The sequence below is a fragment of the Argentina anserina genome, chromosome 2, assembly GCF_933775445.1.
Source record: "Argentina anserina chromosome 2, drPotAnse1.1, whole genome shotgun sequence".
NCBI lineage: Eukaryota > Viridiplantae > Streptophyta > Magnoliopsida > Rosales > Rosaceae > Argentina > Argentina anserina.
In genome coordinates, this window is record NC_065873.1 from 23,945,343 (window position 1) to 23,968,426 (window position 23,084).

At 38.7% G+C, this 23,084-nt stretch overlaps 6 protein-coding genes and 1 non-coding gene across 8 annotated transcripts; 3 read left to right on the forward strand and 4 right to left on the reverse strand.

Annotated features, from left to right (window-relative positions):
* Positions 1-1,385: 1,385 nt before the first annotated feature.
* Positions 1,386-5,923, reverse strand: LOC126783394 (RNA-dependent RNA polymerase 6-like). The gene is given in 8 exon segments (XM_050508853.1): positions 1,386-1,677; positions 1,679-2,279; positions 2,282-2,482; positions 3,214-5,010; positions 5,013-5,213; positions 5,216-5,265; positions 5,267-5,700; positions 5,702-5,923. Coding segments are annotated over 8 exon segments (3,546 nt in total). The 5' UTR covers positions 5,918-5,923; the 3' UTR covers positions 1,386-1,631.
* A 1,935-nt stretch (positions 5,924-7,858) lies between these two features.
* Positions 7,859-10,236, forward strand: LOC126783389 (SPX domain-containing protein 1-like). The gene is made up of 3 exons (XM_050508849.1): positions 7,859-8,322; positions 9,267-9,393; positions 9,654-10,236. The coding sequence occupies exons 1-3, from the start codon at positions 8,020-8,022 to the stop codon at positions 10,091-10,093; spliced, it is 870 nt and encodes a 289-aa protein (XP_050364806.1). The 5' UTR covers positions 7,859-8,019; the 3' UTR covers positions 10,094-10,236.
* Positions 10,237-10,376: 140 nt separating this feature from the next.
* On the reverse strand, positions 10,377-10,449 carry TRNAR-ACG (transfer RNA arginine (anticodon ACG)). The gene has a single exon. It is a non-coding gene; the product is annotated as a tRNA-Arg (tRNA).
* On the forward strand, positions 10,418-11,867 carry LOC126783387 (probable carboxylesterase 6). The gene has a single exon (XM_050508847.1). The coding sequence runs from the start codon at positions 10,616-10,618 to the stop codon at positions 11,687-11,689; it is 1,074 nt and encodes a 357-aa protein (XP_050364804.1). The 5' UTR covers positions 10,418-10,615; the 3' UTR covers positions 11,690-11,867.
* Positions 11,868-11,907: 40 nt separating this feature from the next.
* LOC126783395 (protein BUNDLE SHEATH DEFECTIVE 2, chloroplastic-like) lies at positions 11,908-13,046 on the reverse strand. Its single transcript, XM_050508855.1, has 5 exons — positions 12,961-13,046; positions 12,784-12,872; positions 12,571-12,634; positions 12,383-12,479; positions 11,908-12,116 (listed from the first exon to the last, which is right to left on the reverse strand). The coding sequence occupies exons 1-5, from the start codon at positions 13,016-13,018 to the stop codon at positions 12,029-12,031; spliced, it is 396 nt and encodes a 131-aa protein (XP_050364812.1). The 5' UTR covers positions 13,019-13,046; the 3' UTR covers positions 11,908-12,028.
* Positions 13,047-15,180: 2,134 nt separating this feature from the next.
* LOC126784215 (uncharacterized) lies at positions 15,181-15,790 on the reverse strand. Its single transcript, XM_050509699.1, has 2 exons — positions 15,766-15,790; positions 15,181-15,656 (listed from the first exon to the last, which is right to left on the reverse strand). The coding sequence occupies exons 1-2, from the start codon at positions 15,788-15,790 to the stop codon at positions 15,181-15,183; spliced, it is 501 nt and encodes a 166-aa protein (XP_050365656.1).
* A 606-nt stretch (positions 15,791-16,396) lies between these two features.
* On the forward strand, positions 16,397-20,576 carry LOC126783385 (DEAD-box ATP-dependent RNA helicase 15). 2 transcript variants are annotated; one of them, XM_050508844.1, is made up of 12 exons: positions 16,397-16,515; positions 16,614-16,730; positions 16,863-16,963; positions 17,457-17,629; positions 17,780-18,011; positions 18,094-18,212; positions 18,816-18,872; positions 18,959-19,143; positions 19,277-19,421; positions 19,575-19,658; positions 19,752-19,815; positions 20,253-20,576. In XM_050508844.1, the coding sequence occupies exons 2-12, from the start codon at positions 16,621-16,623 to the stop codon at positions 20,261-20,263; spliced, it is 1,281 nt and encodes a 426-aa protein (XP_050364801.1). In that variant the 5' UTR covers positions 16,397-16,515; positions 16,614-16,620; the 3' UTR covers positions 20,264-20,576. The 2 variants fall into 2 exon arrangements, with proteins under 2 accessions (XP_050364801.1, XP_050364802.1); XM_050508845.1 differs by lacking the exon at positions 16,397-16,515 and having other exon boundaries at positions 16,684-16,730; positions 17,332-17,629.
* The last annotated feature ends 2,508 nt before the right edge of the window (positions 20,577-23,084 follow it).

Here is a 23,084-nt window from a genome sequence, read left to right on the forward strand (position 1 = left end):
AATTTTGAGTTTTTAAGCTCGAAATTTTGGGGTTGTTACATAAATCAAGCACACCTATTGCTTTGGTGACTCATTAATTGATGGAGTTGGTTTTGTTGAAACTTGGAGTAACTTTTGTTGAAGGTAAGAAACAAATCTACAACCTTATGGTGGTAGGTGGTTGATTTGTTTGACAAAGAAAGAAGAATGCATGGATGAGCATGCCAACATTGAGCATGAATCAAGGAAGAAGATTGACTTTGCTTCCATGCATGTTACATGCAAATGCATGAATTGCACAAAGATGTTTGCCTATATAAAGGCATGAGAAGTGGTGCAATAAACATAGAAGAACAATAAGGGAGAGATCATCTTGTGTGTGATCAAGAGTGAGAGATAGAGAGAAAACTCCAAGTAGAGAGTTTTGTGTGTAGCAAAATAAAGTGTGTGAAAGTGTATCCCTTCAAGTGTGAGTCTTGTAGTAGTGTTTCTCTCGGTGTAACCTTTCTTCGTATAGTGGAGGTTCTTTATTGTTGCTACCCGTGGACGTAGGCACTTTGCCGAACCACGTTAAATCCCGGTGTTCTCTTTCATTTTATTTTCACTTGTGGTTGTGAGTTATTTCGATTTTCATTCTTCAGTTTATTCTTCCACGTTCCCTAACAGGTAAAAGTCGCATGAGAATATTTACCTCAAGAGAAATCCTTGATCCAAAGCCTTATTCTTCCTAATACTTCTTCAACTTTTTTCAATTTGTAGTTGGCAATATTGCACTGGCGTAAAGGCATCCACTGCAAGGACTGGGTCACTCGAATGAGTCGAATCCAAGACTGAAGAAGAAGCAACTTCTCAACAAATGGGGTCTTCGATCATCTTTTTTTTTTTTTTTGGAGAATGATTTTCCTCTTCTCATGTAAAAATTGAAAGTCGAGACTAAGGGTAGCCTATTTCTAAAGGGAGAATCTTATGAAACATTGAGACCCCCAGTCAGCATAGGCCCACGCGAAGTGGGGGTTTCGAGACAGGCGTCTTCGCCAAGCCCGCATAGGAGAACGAGGTATAATCCGATGGCCAGCATGCGCTTTTGTAACCATGGAAGTTTCTCTTTGAATCTGAGTCTCTGCTGACCATGTCATACGTTAACCAATTGTTACAAGTTTAAACTCATTCTGATATAGTTTTGGTAGCATATCTTTCACATGATCTATATGTTTTATGTTCCATCTTTACAGAGGTATCTGTTATAAATCTGAATCTTGAAATATATAATGTTTAGAACATTACATTCGGATACATGATGTAACTTAGCAAGTCTGTGATAAAAGTCACAAGGACTCGTGCAAATATTTCACGCAAAGTTCATATAAAATCCAATCCCCAAGTCCCCAACTATGAACAAGCAAAAAAGCACTTCACCCCATTCCAATCAGGATGTTTATATATAATTGTAGCCCTAGGGACCTCGGAGTTTCACAAGTATATTAATCTAGTCACAGAAGTTTCATAAGTATAAATCTAGTCACAACAAGAGTTTTATAACTATTGATCTAGAAATCTAAGAAGAATATTAAAGATAATAGCTGACCTAATTAAATGGCAGAATGGGATGAAATTTGACAAGTCACCGGAATCAAATTCCGGAATGCATGTCCCTATATCCTATCAGCAAGGTACCTTCTCAAAGAGTTGATTGGCTTTCATTTCCACTTCACGACGCCTGATCTTGATCCGAGCAAGGTTATCAATTGCAATCCAGGCAAAACTTAACAACAGCACATCTCCAGGACCATCAGGCCCTTGCACAGAGAGTGATTATTTCACCCACTTAGGGTGATAAGTCACCTGGTACCAAGCTGATACCTTCTGCTCATACAAGCTATTTTTATGATCATCAGTCAGTGACTCGAAACCCGTATCCATCTTCTCAAAAAATTGCCTGAACTCTTTCTTCAGAGCACTGTAAGAATGCTTCAACCGCTCCTGCAGCTCCCCTTGCTTCCTGCTGCTATACTTGGGCATTGACCATACATGCCCAGTGACAATCTCTTCTTCCCTCATAATTTTGTACTGTGTCATGAGACCCTGTAGCTGACTATCATAAGAGCACTTTTTATCCCAAGCATCAGCTATGAAATCTGCAGCTTTTAGAACCTCAAGATCCATATCATATTTGATTTCACTGGGCACATGATTTTGCTCGGAAGAGGTTTCCACATCTTCATTATAAGCATCGCTAATCTTGCGATAGAGTCTCCCTAAAATTTTGCTCGACTTGTACGACAGGAAGTCCTGTTTCCCATGACATCTAGGTACATTTTTGGCTTTAGGTGCGGCGGCATGGTAACAATTTTCCCCGTTTTGGGAAAATCAACTGCTATGGCTGCTAACTCTGCTAGTTTGAGACAATTCTCATCAAAAGCTCCATATTCACTGCGGTCAGAATGAACTACATGTACATTGCATATCGCTCCGAGGTTCTCATTCACCATATTTCTCACAAAAACTCGATTAAGTCCTGTACGATAAACACAAAGACAGTTAGAATAATTTTGGGGCAAACTTGGAATTCCAAAGCAGAGTAGACCAAAGAAAATGCAACTGCATTAGAATGTAAACCTATTAAATCACTGGTTACCAAATCATATTGAATGTTACGTGAGACGATTGTTAAGATTTTCTTTCATTTTTTAAGACCAATATTTTTTTGTAAAAGTTTACAAACTCAATAAACACATTTCAATACCGATAAAAAAATTCATTATTGTTAGAATATAAATAATCCGACATCCCTCTAAATAGTCTAAAGTTTTTAGGAACAGCAGTAAATAAACACATCACAATTGTGTGTCCTTGACGGTTCAAACTGCAGCTTCCAGTATAGATTGAATGCCACATGTCAGAAGAAACATAAGCATAAATATACATGTCAGGAATAACGGTAGCCTTACGACTGTATTTCAAGAGACACTAACCATATGTCATCAATTATCTTTCCTGAATTCAGGTTCAGCCAAAAGTTTGACATCATTGTCTTCATGTTAACAGACATTTCACCAACATTATCATATGTATATACAACATATATATTATTATAACAGATGACAAATATTGCAGTGATATTTTAGTTATGTTTGTTACAGTTTTCTCCAACAAGGGGATATAAACTTTAACAAAAAGAAATTAATCATAATTAAAAAAATCACATAAAAATTTCAGGGACAACCATAAAGTGGCAGGTAATTACTTGGGTAGTGATCTTGCGCCCTGTAAGTTTGGCTTCTGCAGGTTCATACTCCATAGGTTGCCAGGTCTTCTTACCTGGGGGAATAAGATTTTCATCCCATGTGACAAAGTAGAGGTCGCCATCTAGGTCACTTCCAGAAGCTTCATCCGTGTGGGACCTATGACCCTTCTGAGGAAAAACAAGGCAATCATGCAAGTCGTGTAAGCCAGGTACATCAACTGCTTCAAGAATTCTGACATCTCCTGGATGAAGGTAAGGATTCTTTGCGACAACTACAAATCCTTTTATTACTTGAAGATTTTTATCTGTCTGATAAAATCTAGAGCCATGCTTTGCAAAACAGTTTTCCAAAGATGGGGCAGACACTTTAACAAAGCACTGGCCTTGCTCAAGTACCCCAAACTCGTCTAGACAGCCCATAAGCCATCTCCCAGAAGGAACAAAAATCCTGGTCTTTTCCCTAAGCCCCCAGAGCTGTGCGGCTTGTATACATGTCAATATGCCTCTCAGATGTGGTTCTGTCTGGGGCTTGAAACCTGCACTTAACATAAGAGCTGCAGAGTTTCCTTGTTCAGCACAGGATGCAGTGAGAACATCAAATGCCACATCCGTGTCCACCAGCATCTGCTTCAGTTTGGAAACCATTGTCTCCTGTATTGTCCAGAATATATCATCTGTGACATCAAGTGCTGAAAGCAATGTTATTATCTGCCTGTTTAGGAAACCTGGCTGTAACCTAGTCCATGAACATATTTCCAATGTAGTATGCTCCGAATCAAATTTGTGCATACTAGGCCTCAAAGAAAGCCGGAAGCCATCACCTGTCGGTGGCCAACAAGCAATAACACCTTTACAGCCTCCATATCTTATCTGATATGCACAAGGTGGATCTCTGTCCAATTTCAGTTTTTCTGCAACTTCCATTGCAAGGTCGGGGGTGATCTTACCAATACCATCAGAAAAGACATATCCATTTCTTTCAATATCTGGAAGTTTAGGATTGACCTGGGCTGATGTAACTTGTACCGTTGCATATGTAGACGAAAAGCACTGACCCATTCTCGCAGCACACTTTGCAACGTTTCTGTTGGTGAACTTTCCCATCCAATTTTTGATTCCTTGTATACTAATCGTCTTGTCTTCAGCAAAAAACCAGGCAGAACGATCCCTCAATTGATTGGATGAGAAGGCCAAGAATGAGAACTTGCGACCACATAAATGAAATCCATTCATCAGAATGGCCCGAATCCTTGCATACACTTTTGTTTTCTGAGGGTAAGCGTTTTCTGTGATTTCCTTCACTATAGGAGCAGCAACATAAGAATTCATGACATTGGAATTCATTGGCTGCATTCCTTCATCCATAAAGGTAACCCTTAAGAACCGATCAGCAACTTCCTTATATTTTCTAAGAACCCTATTGGAAAGTTCAACCTCTGGTGGAAGACAATAGGCTTTAGTTGGGGTAATCACCAACCTCCTAACTTCGGCAATATCTTCCAAACGTTTGGGATTCTTGATAAGCTTGGGGTTTCTCAGCAACCATTCCTGGACATCAAAAACTGGGTGTTTGTATGAACACAAGTGCTTCAATGCAGCCACCTTGATCTCCTGCGGTTGGTTTCTCAGCAAATCAAAGAAGCTGTCTGACAACTGGTGCTGATTCAATATGCCCTTGTGCATTACTGCATTGACCAAGAACAATATATCAAATGAAATACTTTTCTCGTAGTGAATGGATCAGATAGTATCTGACATCGGGATTCCAAAACCAGGTTCATCCTGGGTGGCTTTTTGATAAACGCCTCGTGTACTCTTCGTTCTTTAAGATAACTCATGGCTTTCTTCAAATTAGCACCATGCCATGGGGGGATTGTAACTCTGTAAAAATTACAACGCCCAATTGCCCCACTAGGAGTAAAATCTGTGGTTCTGATCCAAGGATCATCGTCATCCAATAAATCGAATAAAACTGATTGTTCAATATCATATCAGCAGTTCGATATGAAACCCAAGGTGATGAAACCAGCCTCAACAGAAGTACATGATTTAAAAGGCTCTGTGTAGTATCTAAATTCACTGATTTCTCTCACCTGGAACTCCACCTTAAAATCACAAGTTATCACAGCATGTTTATTCAATCCTTTAAATGAAAAGGCAGTATCTCTTCTAAAACAAAATCTGCAAGTCCCATCAAAAGGATCCACAACAAAATCAACCCCATTACGTGGTCCCCTCCAAGCAACAAAGAACTCATCTAGGCGAACTAGACTCCCAATCTCAAGACCCACATCAGCTAAATTGAATGGAATTATAGTCCTTATCCTCTTGTTCATGTTGTACAAATTCTCAGGGCCCAAACTTGCTTTCAGCGCTTGGTTGTTGAAAAAGAGTCGACAACGCCCAACAGCATCCATAGCAGCAGTCACTGACTCAGCTGAAGCAAAATGCACAAATTCATGCGGCTCAAACCTTCTTATATTCATCTGTGGTTTCAATTTTTGCAGTATCAGTAAAATCGAAATTCGGAACAGACTCTGGAGGGGTCCAAGAAATTTTCAAACGACACCTGAATACAAGCCCAATTTCATCTTCCAAGTAGTCCACAAGTTCTCTGGCCGTAACATGACTTTTGAATCCACCAAAGCTGACTTCAGTCACCACTGTGGCATTATCCCTTCCTTCCAATTCCATCTTCCCCTATTAAACAAAAATATTCATTTGTTCAAGCAGAATATAACAAAACCCAAAAACTTGCCTACAATACCAGTAAAATGCTCAACCTTAAAGTCCTGCATTGTGTATATATGACAAAACCCTTACAAACACAACACTAGGTAACTGTACCCGATTGATCCATGATATCTTACAGTAGATATAATTACTACAAGTGCAGGTAAAGATTAATGTTGTAAGGAGGCACACAAAGATCAGCCCACGAAGTCAAACATAATGAAAGATACTAAACCAAGTCAATGATAGTTGAAGCATAAGAGAATCATATACCCATTCAAACATCATCGAATTACCCAACAACTATGATCAGAACCAAGAAGCCTCAATATGCACAGAACCAAGAATCATACTTGCAAAACCAAACCCAACTCCCACCATCTCCAAGATTGATCAAAGAAAATGTTTGAATCCAACTAGAAAGATATAAGATTTAATCTTTAATCCTAAGTTCATACCATCAGACAGGCGATCAATATGAAACCGGAGAGATTAACACACTTTTAGTCGCAAAAATGATCAACCAACAATCACAGATGAACCCAAAGTTCAGGGGAGAAGAAGAGGGCCAACTGACCTGTTTGGAAGTTATGGAAGGAATCAATAGGAGAGAGTGAGGAAGAGTGTGAGTGTCAGAGACTTGGTATGAGTGAGAGAAGCGTGTTGTTGAAGGTGTTGAAAGAACCAGACCCTTTGTTTTCCTCTGTGTCAATCATGACTAGAAAAGAGAGACCAGAGAATATATTGAAGTGTGAGGACTGAGACTTCCCACCTGCTCTGCTTTGTTTTTTTTTCATTGAAGAGGGAATTAAAAAGGTTGATTTGAGAATCAGAGAGGAGCTCAAATATGCGACGAATTGTAGCAAAGGGCCAATCCAGTCTCTAACCAGTAACCACCCCAAGAGAGAAGAAATGGAGAAAAATGCTCATGGTAATTCAAGCTTTACGTTTTCAATTGTTAATTCAGATATTCAAGCTTAAAAGGCATAGTGTTTATTCAAACACAACAAAGCACATACATATATCAAATGCAAGCTAAATAGATCCAAGATTATCGAAATCAGCTTAGAAAAAGAATGTAGCTCAAATCAAGATCAAAATCTCTATATCTTATACATGCAAGCCTATAAGTATTGCATGCAGTTATAATTAATAAACAAAATCAATCAATCAAATAATCAACAATCAACAAACGTTTAAATGTTGTTAAGTGAAGCCTGTTAATATCAAACAAGAATTTGACTAAGTGAAATTTGAGATAAAGAAAATGGTTTGGAATGAGAAGAGGAGAAAATGGTTATAAAGGGAGCTACACGTACATGTGAGAACATAGAAAACTAAAGAGGAGAGTCTTGTATGAAACTATGAAAGTGGCCGAGGAAATGAACTATGTTACAAAAAGAGAAAATCCTTATCCTAAAGTTGTAAGAGTAATTTCATAAATTATCTAAGACATTAGAAGAAGAAAAATCCACGAGTATGTGTGAAATATTTAACATGCCAAACTAAATTACATTTCGTTGATTTTAGATTTATTCAGTACAATTTTTATTTTCTATGTTTTTTACTGCAAATTAACGAGAAATTGTGAAATAATCGAAATTAACCCATGTTCCTCGATACATTTATCTTCTTCTTGAATCACCTTGAATCACACATTAAGACCTTGAATCATTGTGAGTTGCGTTCTAATAACAGCCTTCAAAGTGAGGAAAGGTCAGTTTGTTTTCTAGCTCTTCACTGCCGCACTATAGAGAGCAAAGGCCACAAGCCCAGAGCGTTATGGATTACGGAAAAATTAATATATAATTAATTACCATATAAACATCATCATTTTCTTAGTCAAACCAAGAGAGAATATTCCCACTATAAACCAGAGAAGAAAACGATAAAGAAACAGTAGCCGAATATTCTCATTCCCACTACCTTAACCTCCGTCTCTCCATCCATCTCCCTCTCTCTCTTCTCTCTCCTTTTCACACATCAAAACGTCGTCGCTTCACAACCGTGAAATTCACCGGAAAGCTGAAAATCCCGGCTGCTGTCGGCGTAGCCTTTGAACCATGAAGTTCTCGAAGAGCCTCGGCATGCTGATCGAGGAAGCCTTGCCGGAATGGCGGGACAAGTTCTTGTCCTACAAGGACCTCAAGAAGCAATTGAAGCTGATCTACCCCAAGGACGGCGACAGGCCGCCGCCGAGTAAACGTCCGCGGTTGAACGACGACGAGGCCGGTGCGGATTTGGCTGACGAAGGCGGTGACGTCTCTAAGGAGGTGGCCGATTTCGTGAGGCTGTTGGAGAACGAAATGGACAAGTTCAATTCGTTCTTCGAGGAGAAAGAGGAGGAGTACGTTATTAGATGGAAGGTAAATTCATAGCTCTCAATTCTTTAATTCGATTCATACAAGTTGAGAAATTCTGGTTCATTTTATTGCTTGGTTTAAATTTTTGTAATTTTGCTGTGTAGTTTTTGAGACATTGTAATTGAAGCGTTTACGTAAAATAGGAGAAGATGCGATTGTTAATTTAATCTTAGAAGCAAATGTAAGGAAGGATGGTAATATGTAAGATCAAGAAAGTGTGGTTTGATTTAGTTGTGTGATCTTTAGAAAGCTTGTGATAGAACAAAAATGTTGGGCAAATGGAAAGTGTAGTCTTGTGGCGTGAGGTAGATATGTGATTGCATCTTTAAGCTTCTGTTGTTGCTGTTGTCAGATGGCAAGTGATGTTTTAACTGAAATTTGATGAATTTACCTATGGAGCAAGTACTTTCGGGAAAGATTTTTGTGTCTTGTAATAATTTACATGAAGCCGGATCTTTTTTCTCTTGCAATGTAGTCAGATTACCAAAAAGAAGTCTGAATGACCCGTATGCAGCTTTTATGTTATAGCAGTTTCCCACTTGGACCTCCAGTTTCTAGTTCTCTAGAGTATTTTGTAAATCTATTTATGTTTTTGTTTACTCTCTTCCGCTTTCCTGAGATCTGTATACATTCTCTAGTCCATTGTTTGGCCTTAAGCACCATGGCTATCCCTCTGAAGCTCTGTTCGCCATTTGACAGTACATCCTGTCGATCCCGACTCTCTTTTTCACGAGAGTCTGACACTGAACGGACTATATGTTGAATGTGAAATAATGGATGTTATAGACTCTTAGTAAAGTGCAAACATGCTTATTTGTAGCTGCCCTATTCCATTTAAATCATTAATTGTTTCTGCGAGGTGTATAGCAATTACTGAATGACCTGGCAATTGGTGAAGACATTTGATTTGTTTTTTCATACTAATTTGGGGCTGTTTCTGAATGCAGGAGCTACAGGATAGGGTGACAGAAGCCAAAGATTCAAATGAGGAGTTGATGAGAGTAGGGAGAGAAATAGTTGATTTTCATGGAGAGATGGTTTTGTTAGAGAACTACAGTGCTCTTAATTATACAGGTAGTCATCTTTATATGTTGAATCAATTAACGTTATCATTATGTCTGAATGAGGCATACATGTATGATTGCTTGATTAAAGGACATATTGATCTCTTATGTAGTCTATGTGATTCGTTTTGTTTCCTCTGTCATATAAATCCAATGATTAAAATTGAGAGATCAACTTGTCAATTTTCTGTCTTCTTTCTCTCTATATTCTTGGAAGTCTAAAATTGGCTTTTAATTCGCTTGCTTGGTGTTTCTGCTTCCTGTCTACAGGACTTTTGAAGATTCTGAAGAAACATGACAAGCGAACTGGTGTTCTAATTCGCTTCCCCTTTGTTCAAAGGGTAATGCAACAGCCATTCTTCAGTACTGAGGTACTGGATAAGCTCGTGAAGGAATGTGAGGGGATGCTTGATCAAGTCTTCTCCAGGAATGACCCATCAGGTCCATCCGAAGCAGCCAAAACAGAACAGTGCAACTCCGAGCCTGTGACTGAAACTAGAGAGATTGTACTGAAAGCTCCTATAGAACTTGCAGAAATAAAGCAAATGGAGAGCGTATACGGGAAGCAAACTGAAACAGCATTGCGTGTCTTGAAGGATGTTCGGAGTGGAAGCTCAACTGTTAGTGCATTTTCTCTGCCCCCTTTGCAAATAAACGTGGTGAAGGAGGATTCGAAGAATATACATGTTTTACAACAAGAAGCCAAATGAAACTTTGGATGAAAACCTACTCTTGTGATTGATGATGCTAGTAGATACCAACTATATGCTTAGGAGAAAACTAAAGAATGAAACCTTGTGATTCATTCCCTCTACCATTTTCACTAGTCATTGTAAATCAGCATGACCGAGTATGTGCTTCTGTGAGATGAGAGACAGCCTCTCATGAGATGGATGATTAACTCCAGATCTGTGTTTAAGATTGATGTTTTTTTGCTCCTCTTCTAGAAAACTGTCCGGGGATGGTTAAAAAGAGTGTGGTACTAAAAATGGTCGACTCCGCTGGGGATCGAACCCAGAATCTCTGGTTTCGTAGACCAGCGCCTTATCCATTGGGCCACGGAGTCTTTGTTGACAGTGTTTTGGTAAGTAATTTTGTTCACCGTGAAACTTATGAACATTGTAACTTGTAAGTAGTTGGAGGTTGAAACCACAACCTACATAATGCACTCTCTGACTAAACAGTAAGTACCATTCTACTTTGCACTTAAGTTTCCACATACTTGTTTTATCATGGATTGCAAGTTACATGAGGAACCTAACATCAAACCAAGACTCACAGTTCATGGTTTGGTACAATTTCTAAAATCTTATATTGATCAAGGTGACTATATAAACCCCCACAAAGTGCGCTTCTTTCCAAGAAAAATGTTTTTAGTTGAAGAATCACCAGACTATCTTCAAGTCTTTTCTGATGGAACTGTGAAACGCTTTGCACCTGGAGTAGTCCCTGCCTCATCAGAACCCTCTGATGGATACAAGTTCAAGGATGTCATCATCGACGCCGCGAAACCAATTACTGGGAGGATTTTCATTCCTATTGAGATTGCAGCATCCACAGCTAAGCTTCCAGTTGTGGTTTATTTTCATGGTGGAGGCTTCTGCATCGGCTCAACCACATGGATTGGTTACCATCATTTCCTAGGAGACTTATCTGTTGCATGCCAATCGATTGTTCTTTCAGTTGACTACCGTTTGGCTCCAGAGAACCGGCTTCCCATAGCTTATGAAGACTGTTATGAATCACTTGTTTGGCTTGGTCACCAAGCAAGCTGTGATCCATGGCTGAACAGGGCGGACCTCTCCCGGCTTTTCCTATCCGGGGACAGTGCTGGAGGGAACATAGCACATAATGTTGCTGTGAAAACTATGTGGAATCCAATCATTCATGTCAAGATAGGAGGACTGTTGTCGATTCATCCTTATTTTGGGAGTGAAAAGAGAACTGAGAAAGAAATGTCGACAGATGATGAGGCAGTTAGGAATGTGGCAAGCAATGACATGTTCTGGAGACTTAGCATACCTGAAGGTGACAATCGCGATTATTTTGGATGTAACTTTGACAGGACAGAGCTGTCTCTAACCCAATGGCGCAACGAATTTCCTGCTGTGACAGTTTACGTGGCTGAATTGGATTTTTTGAAAGAGAGGGGTGTAATGTATGCAGAGTTTTTGCAGAGAAAAGGAATTGAGGTGAGGCTGGTTGAGGCCGAGAATGAGTCCCATGTGTTTCATATTTTCAAACCCGATTGTGAGGCAACCCGTTTGCTTCAGAAAAACATGAAAGAGTTCATTTGGAACTCTTAGCTGCTAACTCAGATTAACAGATGATCATTACTGAGAGATGATAATGAACAAAATAGAAAATAATGCAGATATCAAAGCCTTGTATTTCCTTTATAATCTTACTCATCATATAATCATTTGTGATTATTATGTATCATTTATGCAATATTGAAGATGCAATCGCATATAATTATATGGAATCCAATTAACTGAATCTCTTTCATAGCAAGTACTAATAGCTGTAAGATCATCGGCATATATGTTGTAAAGTAATCAATGAAAAGATCTATACATATTTCAATGTACATAAGCATCCAATTAGTCCAAGCTAGAAGAGGTCTGCACCTGACAGAGACCAGCTCATTCGGCTGTAGTATCAGAAGTGCTCATGAAACCTCCAAGAAAGCCAGCTCCGTTGCAAGTTCCACACAACATCTCCTTTCTGCCACTGCAGAAAACAAGAACAAGCAAGAGTAAATAGCTACCAACAGATGCATGTCTTCAAACATTTTGTACTAACAGATACCAAATGATACATGACATGTTATATTGTTGTTCGAGTATAAATTTAAACCACATGGTAAATAGAACCACACATTATTAGTTATTCAAATTCACAGTGGGGCAATATATCATAATAGACTATTTGGCAGAAGAGTATTTCCCTACAAATGAGCTAACGATTGGTAGATATTGTATCTTAATGATGGTTACCCGCAAAGCCAACATGATTCCCCAGCTTTGAACTGGCCACCAAACAGATCATCAGCGTTTACTCCACTCCCTTTGCATTGAGAGCAAAGAACTGCACCTAACCAACACAATTGGCAAACACAACATAAGATTTTCTCCCTATACATTACATTCTTTACTATCTATTTTAGTGATCAACGTCAGCTCACCATTTCCCTCACAATCAGAACAAACCATGCTCTTTCGCGTCGTGCTTTCATCACTTTTTGCAGACTATGGATTTCCTCCAAAAAAAAAATACCAAACAGGCAAACACAATTCATCAAAGCATACCTGCACAATATCATAATGGTACAATACTATTGACTATGCATCAAATTTATTTCAAAACCTAAGGAGCAGGAGTGTATATGCCAGTATACCTTAGCTTTCACATGGAAGACTTTAGCAGCAGGAGAATTCTGGACCAAGTAGTCTATTCTAATGAGCTTCTGCCTACTGCTATGATTGCCTACATATATATTAGTCAATTAGCTTAATGTCAATAACTTAACAACTCAATCCTGATTAAGGACATAACCAAAAGTGAGAAGAGAAACCTGGTTTTGGAGTGGCGTTGAAGGAACTTAAAGGAGGTGCGTAGAGAGCATATTCCATTATTGAAGAATGTAAGAATGAGCTTAGCAGCAGCAGCCTAGCTACACCAGTCTGAGTCTAAGCATGTGGCTCTGGTCATCTGGTTTTCTAGAACATATTTGGGCCAGTGGGCCTAACTGCGGCCCAAAAAATAACTGAAGCCCAAAACACTGACATACTAGCCTCCTTTCTTCTAATTCTTGTCATTTGGGTGGAATTTACAGGAGACTGGGCAGCGATTTCATTAAATCCTCTGCTTCAGTTAGAACGGTGTTGTTGGGTCTGTGTTCTTTTATGGTAAGAAGATGAAGAAAGCTTAAAGTTTGAGTCTTTTTGAAGCTCGAGTATCTGGGTATGTAGTTTTCATCTCTCTACTTTTCCGGGTGTTTTTGTGTTTTGTTTCTCTTTAATAATCTATCTAATGTTTTATGGTACACAGATCACAGAAAGATGAAGAGCCAAGGGATTTATGCACCACCTGCTTACATTCCATTGGGGGAATCAGATTCTGGATCAACACATATTCCTCATATTCTGCAGCAAACTAGTGTTGATGGGCCAATGCAATGGTCTTCTGGGATTTGCGCGTGTTGTGATGACACACAGAGCTGTACGCTACTTTCTCTCCCCTTATGATTTTGATTTAGGAAACAGAAGTTAGCTTGTGTTCATCATACTTTCACATTTGAACTTGCTTGTATTTAGTTATCTGTGCATTGTTTTAGATAAACCAATATATACTAAGGTCATGTATACCGTCATGTAGACGTGACAAAACTAAAACAGTCGCATGGTGAAGAGAAACAGGATAGGAAGGAGAAAAAGATTACAGCTTTAACAGACTAATTATTCCTAGGTTTCTAATGGATAATACATGATAAATGAAGTTCCACTTTCATATGAAGGTATACAACTTTAGGAACTAGGGGGTTTGGTTGTTACTTAGATTTTGAGTACTGACTGCGATTTTGAGTTTTCTTTTAATTGGATTGTGTTTTTTTGACTGTAGGATTAACCTTTTTTTTTGGGGGGGTTTAGACATGATAGATAATTTGTTTAGTTATTGTTTCACATTTTGAATGGTTGTTAATATCTAGGTTCATAGCTCTGAAGACCGATAGTTTATGCTAAATGTTAAAATTACTTTAATTTTTTCTTGTATCAAACTTGCAACTGCTCTTGTCCTTGATTTTCGGGACAACAGTCGTAGTTTTCTCTCACCTACCTTCACGGCTGTGACAATTTTCTTTTTTGAAAAGAGATAAGTGCATTTATCTATTCGTGCATTTTCAGAATGCAAGTTCTTGAATTCCCAGGATAAGTTCTGATTTACAGTTGAACATGAATTAAATTGACCTATTAAGTATCTTATATATGATTTTGAAGAAATATAACGAGGATTGATGGTGTTAAAGCATTGGCTTTTGGTATGTTAGTGTTTGCTAACATACCAAAAGAGAGATCCGTGAAAAGTCTGCTGAATCTGGCCCTGGTGGTCTAAATCTAGCCATAGTTACAGCCCCAGCAATCCAGACAATGGGAGAGCTTGACAAGTAAACTTATAGATTTAGTACCCCCCCCCTCCCTCTGCAGGTGCAGGATTGGCATCTGCTTTCAGTTTTAAAATGCTCTTTTGGCCCTCTAATCTATAGCAGTATAGCCTTACTGAATTCCCAAAAGCTTTAATACTACTTTAGTACTGCTTATCTCTTAAACTTTGGTGTGTAACTGTGTATGAGTGTAGCTCTTAGGTCTTAGCAATACCAGTGGTGTTTTCGTCGTTGTTGGTTGTGCTTAAACCTGGAGCCCTGCTACAGCTCCATATGAAAGTAGAGGATGAACTATTAACTGACAAAGAAATGAGAAACCTCTCTCATTTCTTGTTATTTAGAATAGTGTATGCTATTATGATACATTTTTAGAAATCTCAAGTAAATTTCGCCAACACATGATGTTTAGAATATGAACTGTATGTTCGTCAATAAACCTTGCAAGGAAAACTAGGATGAGTGTATAATGGAAACTTGCATATATTGTTCTTACTCAAATAGCAGCATATATATTAATCTCACTCACCTGTCAGTTACACAGGTGCAGCATGTTAATGGGAACTGCCGAGATGCCAAGGATAGCAGATATTAACACGTCTAACAGGAGTAACAGCAGACTACATATGAGGGTTATCAAAGCCAAGACCCAAAGGAGACGAAGATGAATATATAAGTACCGAGTATAAGGCAAACGACACCTATTTCGCAGATTAGTCTTCCAAGGGGGACTCCTGGAGAGCGCACAACCTCTACATTGGTAGCTTCCCCTTCGCAAATCTCACATATGTTGGATCCTTTTCTTTGAAACCAAATCTCTATACACGACCTGTGTGCTTTTTCAAGTCCACCTCGACAATGGCATCCCAAATCAATCAAAGCTTCATCTTTATCCTGCTGACACACTCTGCATTGTTCTTGAGCACTGAGGTATCTGGAGAGGTGCCCCTTAACCTCCTTCGAGGAATCGGCATGGAATGGAGCCGGTGGTTCCGTAACAACAACGACGTTCAGCAGCGGCGGTGCCACATCAGAATTGGGAACACGGTCAGCGGCATCTTCAGGCAGCTGCTGCTTCTCGAGGTCAGGAGGCTCGTCGCAAATTGAATGAACTGAAACACCACGAGCATAGATTGGCTTAGTTAACAAACACGGACAACATGAAGCATTCATATATCAATAACAACTATATAGTACTTGCAGCAGTATAGGATCACCTACCAGCTGAGGATGAGAATGCCACCATTATGGAATACTCAATTCTCGGTTTCTCTTAATTGTATATATAATCCTCTTCATAAAAGATTAATGTATTTTCTATTAGAACCTGAACTACAACATCCAAGCTTAATATACTTCCCATCGTATTGAGAGATCACGTCTGCAGTAACCAGGAATAGGATTCCTACTCATCTCAAACTACTTACACAAATGGCGGCAAATATGAATTACTCCAGTTGTAACAGGATCATATGAACTGTTTTACCGGAAGATAGGCTTCTTGTAAATAAATGTGAATGAAGAATAAGCTTTATTTGATCACTAGTAAAAAAAATTATTACAACATGAAAATTTAATAGACTCGTGCCAATCAAACTTTTAGATCATGTTTTTGCTAGCATATATCAATTATTGTTCTTGATAAGTTATTAATAAGTCGCAATGAAAAGTATTTTTAGATAGTAATTGACGTAGTGGTATCACAGTAATTATCGGTAAAGAGCGAGGAGAATTAAGGCAACTGGTTCTCTATATATGTGGATGCCAACCCTTGAACCCTATCTCTCTCAGCTTTTGCTTCCTTCCGTCGAGGTCCAACTCCCGACTCTCTCTCTCTCTCTCTCTTCTCTCTCCAAAAAAAAAAGTTTTCAAATTCGGTTTTTTCAGCTAACGCTTTCCTTTGCAGACTTTCACTCCCAAACCCCCCAAAACCCTAACCCTAATTCAACCAATTCCACACTCCCCGCACAGGTAAAACTCTCTTTCTCCGATGTCGGATTCTTCAAATTTCGAAACCCTAACTTGCGGCTCAGCGATTCGCAACCCTAATTGGAGCTCTCTTACTCCAGCAGAGCCATGGGCGAGACAAGGGAGGACGTCTACGACGAGGAGCTCGTTGATTACGAAGAGGATGACGAGAAGGCCCCCGACTCCGCTGCCAAAGTCAATGGCGAATCCGCCAAGAAGTAAGTTCTCCGGATCCGAAGATCTTCGACTGTTTCCGGCTAATTTGACTTGTGAAGTGTGAATTTCGATCGAAATCTATGATTGTGTGAGTGATCTGGAGGTCTGATTTGTTTGTTTTTGGCGTTGTGCAGGGGATATGTTGGAATTCACAGCTCAGGATTCAGAGATTTCCTCCTAAAGCCGGAGCTTCTGCGCGCTATTGTCGACTCTGGATTTGAGCATCCTTCTGAAGGTTCGTATTTCGGTTGCAATTTGTTCAGTGATTGCTTTTGTTTCTACTCGGAGCCTTGTGTTTTCTCTTACATTACGTAATTTTTAATTCCAAGTTTATAGAAGTACATCGGTCCGGTATGCAGTTATTTAAGAATTTGAAGTTGCTGTTTAATTTAAATATCTAATTTGTTTCTTTTACTATCAGCTTTACCATTGATTTTGATTACTCTTTGGAAAGGGGTGTAGATTGAAATATTTGGAATGTAATTGACTTTTCCATGTGGTTATAGTTTGTGGATGTATTTTGAGTTCTCAATTTCATTCGGTCAATTTGATGATGTGTAGTTGTTCGTGAGTGCGTAATTTTTGATGTTTTCTTTTGTTCAGGTAATTTGTTCTTCTACCATAATCTTGAATTCAGAGTTTGGTAAAGACTCTCATAAAAGACTGGAGACATTTTGTTTTACTTACAATTGGTTCCTTGGATGCGGTTTTGTTTCGCTCTTCATCAGTACAACATGAATGCATCCCACAAGCTATTCTGGGAATGGATGTTATCTGCCAAGCTAAATCTGGGATGGGCAAAACAGCTGTCTTTGTCCTGTCTACTTTGCAACAGATTGACCCTGTGGCTGGTCAAGTTTCTGCTCTTATTCTCTGTCATACTAGGGAATTAGCTTACCAGGTATTGTTCAGATCCACCATTTTCTATCTGTTTACAGCAAATTTCTAAATTTTTCTTGAAAATAAATGAAATCTGATTGCTGTTATCTTTCTTGCCCTTAATGAATCTTTTATCTATGTTAAGTACTCACTTGTGCTCAACATTGTGTAGATTTGCCATGAGTTCGAGAGGTTCAGCACCTACTTGCCAGATCTCAAGGTTGCTGTCTTCTATGGTGGTGTCCCTATCAAGAATCACAAAGATTTGCTAAAAAATGAATGCCCCCACATTGTTGTTGGAACTCCTGGAAGAATACTAGCACTGGCAAGAGATAAAGACCTTTCTTTGAAGAATGTGAGGCATTTTATCCTCGACGAGTGTGACAAGATGCTTGAGTCACTTGGTATGGTTTTGCTCTATATATGTGTCCGGTATTGTCTCACTTCATGGTTTCATATTTTTCTCATAATTTTTGTGTTTTACAGACATGAGGAGAGATGTGCAAGAGATTTTCAAGATGACGCCCCATGACAAGCAAGTAATGATGTTCTCTGCAACACTCAGCAAAGAGATCCGACCGGTTTGCAAGAAATTTATGCAAGATGTAATGTCCCATGGCCAGTACTACTTCAATTTTGAAGTCTCTTTTTCCATAATCCCACTTTCTCCAAGAGTTTTCTAATTACATAGTATGCGGTGATCTCATGACGTGCTTGGTGATGGCATTGCGTTTGCACGATATCTTTATTCAGCCGTTGGAATATGCGGCTTGATAATGGTGTACAACTGGAGTGGAAAGATAAAAGTATGCCTTTGGTGGGGTTTTTTTTTTTTTTGCTTTTTTGTTTTTTTTTGGGGGGGGGGGGACAGGACATTTGTGTCGGTTTAGTCTCTTTAGTACTGCATTAGTATCTTCGTATTCCTCTGGTATAGGATATTTCTGGATTGCTTCAATCGAGTGCATGAGGGAGTTGGAGATAGTGGGCTGGGTGTTGTAGGTGAAGTGCTAATATATTATATTGGGTGTCAATGGGTTGACAGTGGTTGCCGGGTGGTTTAGAACAGTTTCTTGGAGGAGACAAAAAGATGGACCAGCTTCATCCTTCATCCATCCAAGAGATGTGCATCCGTCATTCATTTCGTTCTGGATTCTATTAGCTTGAGGAAGGCCCCTAATATGATTTACTGTGACATTTGTTCCTTTCAGCCTATGGAAATATATGTTGACGACGAAGCCAAGTTGACTCTTCATGGTCTAGTACAGGTAATTTTTTTCGTAAATGTTTGTTTATTACATACTTGATCGTGAAAATGAGTCTTACATTCTTACATTTGTATCTGAAATTTCAGCACTACATCAAGTTAACTGAGGCAGAAAAAAACCGGAAGCTGAATGATCTCCTCGATGCCCTGGACTTCAACCAGGTTGTCATATTTGTCAAAAGTGTGAGCAGAGCTGCGGAGTTGAACAAGTTACTCTCAGAGTGTAATTTTCCCTCTATATGCATCCATTCTGGGATGAACCAAGAAGAAAGGTATGTGAAGTCATATCTGATGTGTCTATTCTTTTTCATATTGTGATTGCACATCCAGCATGGAATGTTTCTGAACATTAGAATGTGTGAATCATTTGTTTCAGACATTAATGCTACTGCATGCCTTTTTCAGGTTGAAACGCTACAAAGGATTCAAGGAGGGCCAGAACAGGATTCTCGTGGCTACTGATTTGGTTGGCAGAGGAATTGATATTGAACGTGTCAATATTGTTATCAATTATGACATGCCAGACTCTGCTGACACTTACTTGCACAGGGTATGTCAAGTTTGACATTTTCTACATCACAGTATTTCATGTTATGTAAATTTTTTAAATGATATTGCTGTACTTATAGAGTGTAGTGTAGATGAATGTATTCATGCCTTGAGAGAGCTCACTAAATTCTTTCTTCACATCAAATATTGACAGGTTGGTAGAGCTGGTAGGTTTGGCACCAAAGGGCTGGCAATTACATTCGTATCATCTACTTCGGACTCTCAAGTCCTTAATGATGTATGCAATTTTGATTACCATTGAATCATTGATTGAATTGCTGTTTATCGCCGCAGTTGGTGGAGTTAATTTTGTCACTTCTTACAACTGCAGGTTCAGGAGAGGTTTGAGGTTGACATACAAGAGCTTCCTGAACAGATCGATACTGCCACATACAGTATGTTCCTTATCTCTTTTATTCTGTGTCATTGGGCTATGTGAAATGGTTCAACAAACTAGAGTAGTAGAAGGTGGTTAATTTTGGTACCTGTTTGTTTACTTCTTTCCATTTTGAATAAGGAAAAAAGAAAAAGAATATCAATATACATGAAAGTTTTGTTTCAATTTACAGTTATCTTCACTGGGACTATATTTTCACTCTAACCTTTTGCATCTGGACCCATTGTACGACCTGTGGAATATTGGTTTTGAATGTGATTATCTCTTGCAAATTTTGAAGTCCTTGCCGATCTTGGAACATTTTGTGACTTTTTTGTGTGGAAATATTAGTTTTGAATGTGATTTTCTCTTACTGGCTTGTGTCCGTCAACTGTGAACAATACCATGTTGTAGTTTTATAGTAGAGAATGCTAACAGTAGTTCTTTTTTTTGCAGTGCCATCATAAATGTGTCTCAACAAAAATGCATGATGCATTCAAAATGTGGAGGCAGCTGCAGCAAATTCTGTTTCTCTGAGACCCATGTTTATCCTCCACAGAAGGAAGTAGACAGACATTACCATATTGTGGCTCCTACCCTTTATTAAGGCTTTTGAGTTGTAGCTGTGTTGAATTTTTTCAGAATCATTTGCAGTGTTATGTAACATTAACTAGTTTTGCTTATATGCACGGTTGCGAAACAACAGACGGATCTTCTTTGTTTGATTATACTCTGCTATTTATCATCTTGAAATTTGAAGGATAAGTTGGTGCGGGGAAATTTGTTTACCTATTTTACTTTTCTTTACAACCAAAATATAGATTAGCTGCTGGCCACTCGTGATCCTCCTTGATACTTATAATTTGAGCTGAGATCCTGGCTCTATATGCCTATGGCTCTCCTGAGAAAATATTTTACCAACGCCTGGTCGTGCGAGCTAGATTTTTCGTTCCATAACCGTGTTGCTTTCAAATTGTTTACAGGGGAAAGTGCGCCACCGTACCAGTATTGATAGTTTCTGACGTAAAACTTCCGCGAAATCTTATGGTGCTAAAATCCAAGCGGGTTCCCTTTTCCAAATCAATCTTAATTTGTTTTTCAGTGAGACAGGAATTCCTTGCTGTCAAGGTTAAATTGTTCTTACAGCGCCGGGTTCCTATCCTTCACAGAAAAGGCCATTTTTTTCCTGCAGGGTTCTAATTTTTGTATTTAAAAACGAGTCTGCAACCATTTATTGGAATGAAGCAGAATATGATCCAAATGTATCAAGACTCTGATCTTGCGTGCGGAAAGTACAGATTAGTCTTTCATTTTTCCTGTTCTTTTCTTTTAATCATCTTCTTTCCACTATAGAAAGCAAGTAAAACAGCAGAAGGCACAAATCATGCATTATTTATACCTCGTATCTATAAATCCTGACCATTTATCGTCATTAAGCAAAAGAAAATCCATAATACAGTTTTGCGAGGCTATATATAGGAAGATTAATTCATACTGTCTGAGTTGAGTAATCCTAATCAAAACTCGGTTGATATTCACCCATCAGCTGCATATTTATTTAGAATGGTGAGTCGATCATCAGTTACTATAGCTAGCTAGGACTACTATTAATGATCTTAACATTGTATAACTTGTGCAGGAGCTATCCTCATTTACCTTTCTGTTTTTGGTTATTGCTTCATCATCTACTTTTGGCATTGGAGATGACCAAAATGGCACATTTGATGTGCTAGATTTTGGTGCGACTGGGAATGGCCTCGATGATGATTCCCGAGTAAAAATATTTTGACCATCTCTTGTCCATCTCTTTCTAGCTTCTAATTCTTGATAAAATTTACATACGCAGTATATTTGTGCCATGAAGTATCGAGTCCGGAAATAGTTTTTTAGTTACAATCAACATACTGGAGTCATTATAATGCTATATGTGTTTGCATGAAGGCTTTTCTAGAGGCTTGGCAAACTGCATGTGGTGCTTTTGGAGAAAGACAGACCCTAAACATCCCAATCGGGAGGATATTCAAGGTGAAACCAGTGCGATTCGACGGTCCTTGTATATCAAAAAATATTGTAATTCAGGTACGTTTATGGCTTTCAATCTGGTTTTTTTTTTCCCACAGAAATGGTCATGTTATATATGCCGATCGATTTGGTTTTTGATAAAATTTAGCCTATTATGTAAACTGTAATATTAATCAGTTCGACGGAAGGATTGAAGCTCCTTTAACGATTAGTGAGTGGACTGGATGCGAATCGGGAAGCTGGCTGGAGTTTCATAATGTGAAAGGTCTCACCATCACGGGAGCAGGAGTTATAGATGGCAAGGGTTCACTTTGGTGGAGTCACAAGCCTCAAATAACCAACTACACAAACGTAAGGCAATCAGTTATCGTATTAATACTTTAACGAAAGAAATAAAATACCCTTATAACACATCTGAAGTTCTTCTTTTGTGCATGTGTATTTGCTTCTCGCATCCAGGGGACTCAAAATGAAGCACCTACGGTATGTAACTTTTCAGTATAATGTGTTCTTGAATTGCTTTCTTTCCCAATTTCATTGGTTAATTGGTAGAATCAAACACGAGAACATTTCCTCACAAGTTCAGCAGTGGATTAAGAAAAACTGAGAGATTCTCTGCTGAAAGACAAAGAATAGAGAATTAATGAATTCATAAGTAATGCCATGGCATAATACATTTTGAGAAATAAATAACACATCTGATGCAGGCTCTACGATTCCTATACTGTGACCAACTTGTCCTAAGTGGATTTACTTGTCTCAATAGCCCAAACAAGCATATTTCGATTCATGGTTCCAATGGTGTAGCCATCACAGGCATTCATGTAAATGCACCTCAAGATAGCCCCAACACTGATGGAATTGTTCTCTCTGGGTCTACTGGAGTAAATATATTCAACTCTGTCTTTAGAACTGGTAATCTAAAGTACTCTCCTGTTCTTAAGTCAGCTACAACTTATAAAAAAATAAATTGGTTTGTTCTATTTTCATGCATGGATCTGATTGATTACTTGACTGTAACCGAATTCTGCAGGTGATGACTGCATTGCACTTAAAAGCGGCTGCTCTTTTGTAAATATATCTCGCGTGGCATGCGGACCAGGTCATGGTATAAGGTATGTTCGTATGTATTTAAGTTGAAAGAATCTTGTATCTGTTAATACTGATGAAAATTAGTCGTATACAATGAAATGTGAAAGTGAAAATAGTTAGCATTTCTCTCTATATAAGCTATGAATCGAATGACACTTCTTCATATATGTGTTC

Coding starts and splice junctions, on each gene's coding strand:
- LOC126783389 (XM_050508849.1), top strand. CDS start 8,020: ATGAAGTTCTCGAAGAGCCTCGGCATGCTGATCGAGGAAGCCTTGCCG. Junction 8,323..9,266: donor AGTACGTTATTAGATGGAAG/GTAAATTCATAG, acceptor TTCTGAATGCAG/GAGCTACAGGATAGGGTGAC. Junction 9,394..9,653: donor CAGTGCTCTTAATTATACAG/GTAGTCATCTTT, acceptor TCCTGTCTACAG/GACTTTTGAAGATTCTGAAG.
- LOC126783387 (XM_050508847.1), top strand. CDS start 10,616: ATGGATTGCAAGTTACATGAGGAACCTAACATCAAACCAAGACTCACA.
- LOC126784215 (XM_050509699.1), bottom strand. CDS start 15,790: ATGGTGGCATTCTCATCCTCAGCTG. Junction 15,657..15,765: donor GGCATTCTCATCCTCAGCTG/GTAGGTGATCCT, acceptor GTGGTGTTTCAG/TTCATTCAATTTGCGACGAG.
- LOC126783385 (XM_050508844.1), top strand. CDS start 16,621: ATGGGCGAGACAAGGGAGGACGTCTACGACGAGGAGCTCGTTGATTAC. Junction 16,964..17,456: donor ATTTGAGCATCCTTCTGAAG/GTTCGTATTTCG, acceptor GCTCTTCATCAG/TACAACATGAATGCATCCCA. Junction 19,144..19,276: donor GGGATGAACCAAGAAGAAAG/GTATGTGAAGTC, acceptor TGCCTTTTTCAG/GTTGAAACGCTACAAAGGAT.
- LOC126783395 (XM_050508855.1), bottom strand. CDS start 13,018: ATGGAATATGCTCTCTACGCACCTCCTTTAAGTTCCTTCAACGCCACT. Junction 12,873..12,960: donor CAACGCCACTCCAAAACCAG/GTTTCTCTTCTC, acceptor ATATATATGTAG/GCAATCATAGCAGTAGGCAG. Junction 12,117..12,382: donor GAATCATGTTGGCTTTGCGG/GTAACCATCATT, acceptor TGTTTTCTGCAG/TGGCAGAAAGGAGATGTTGT.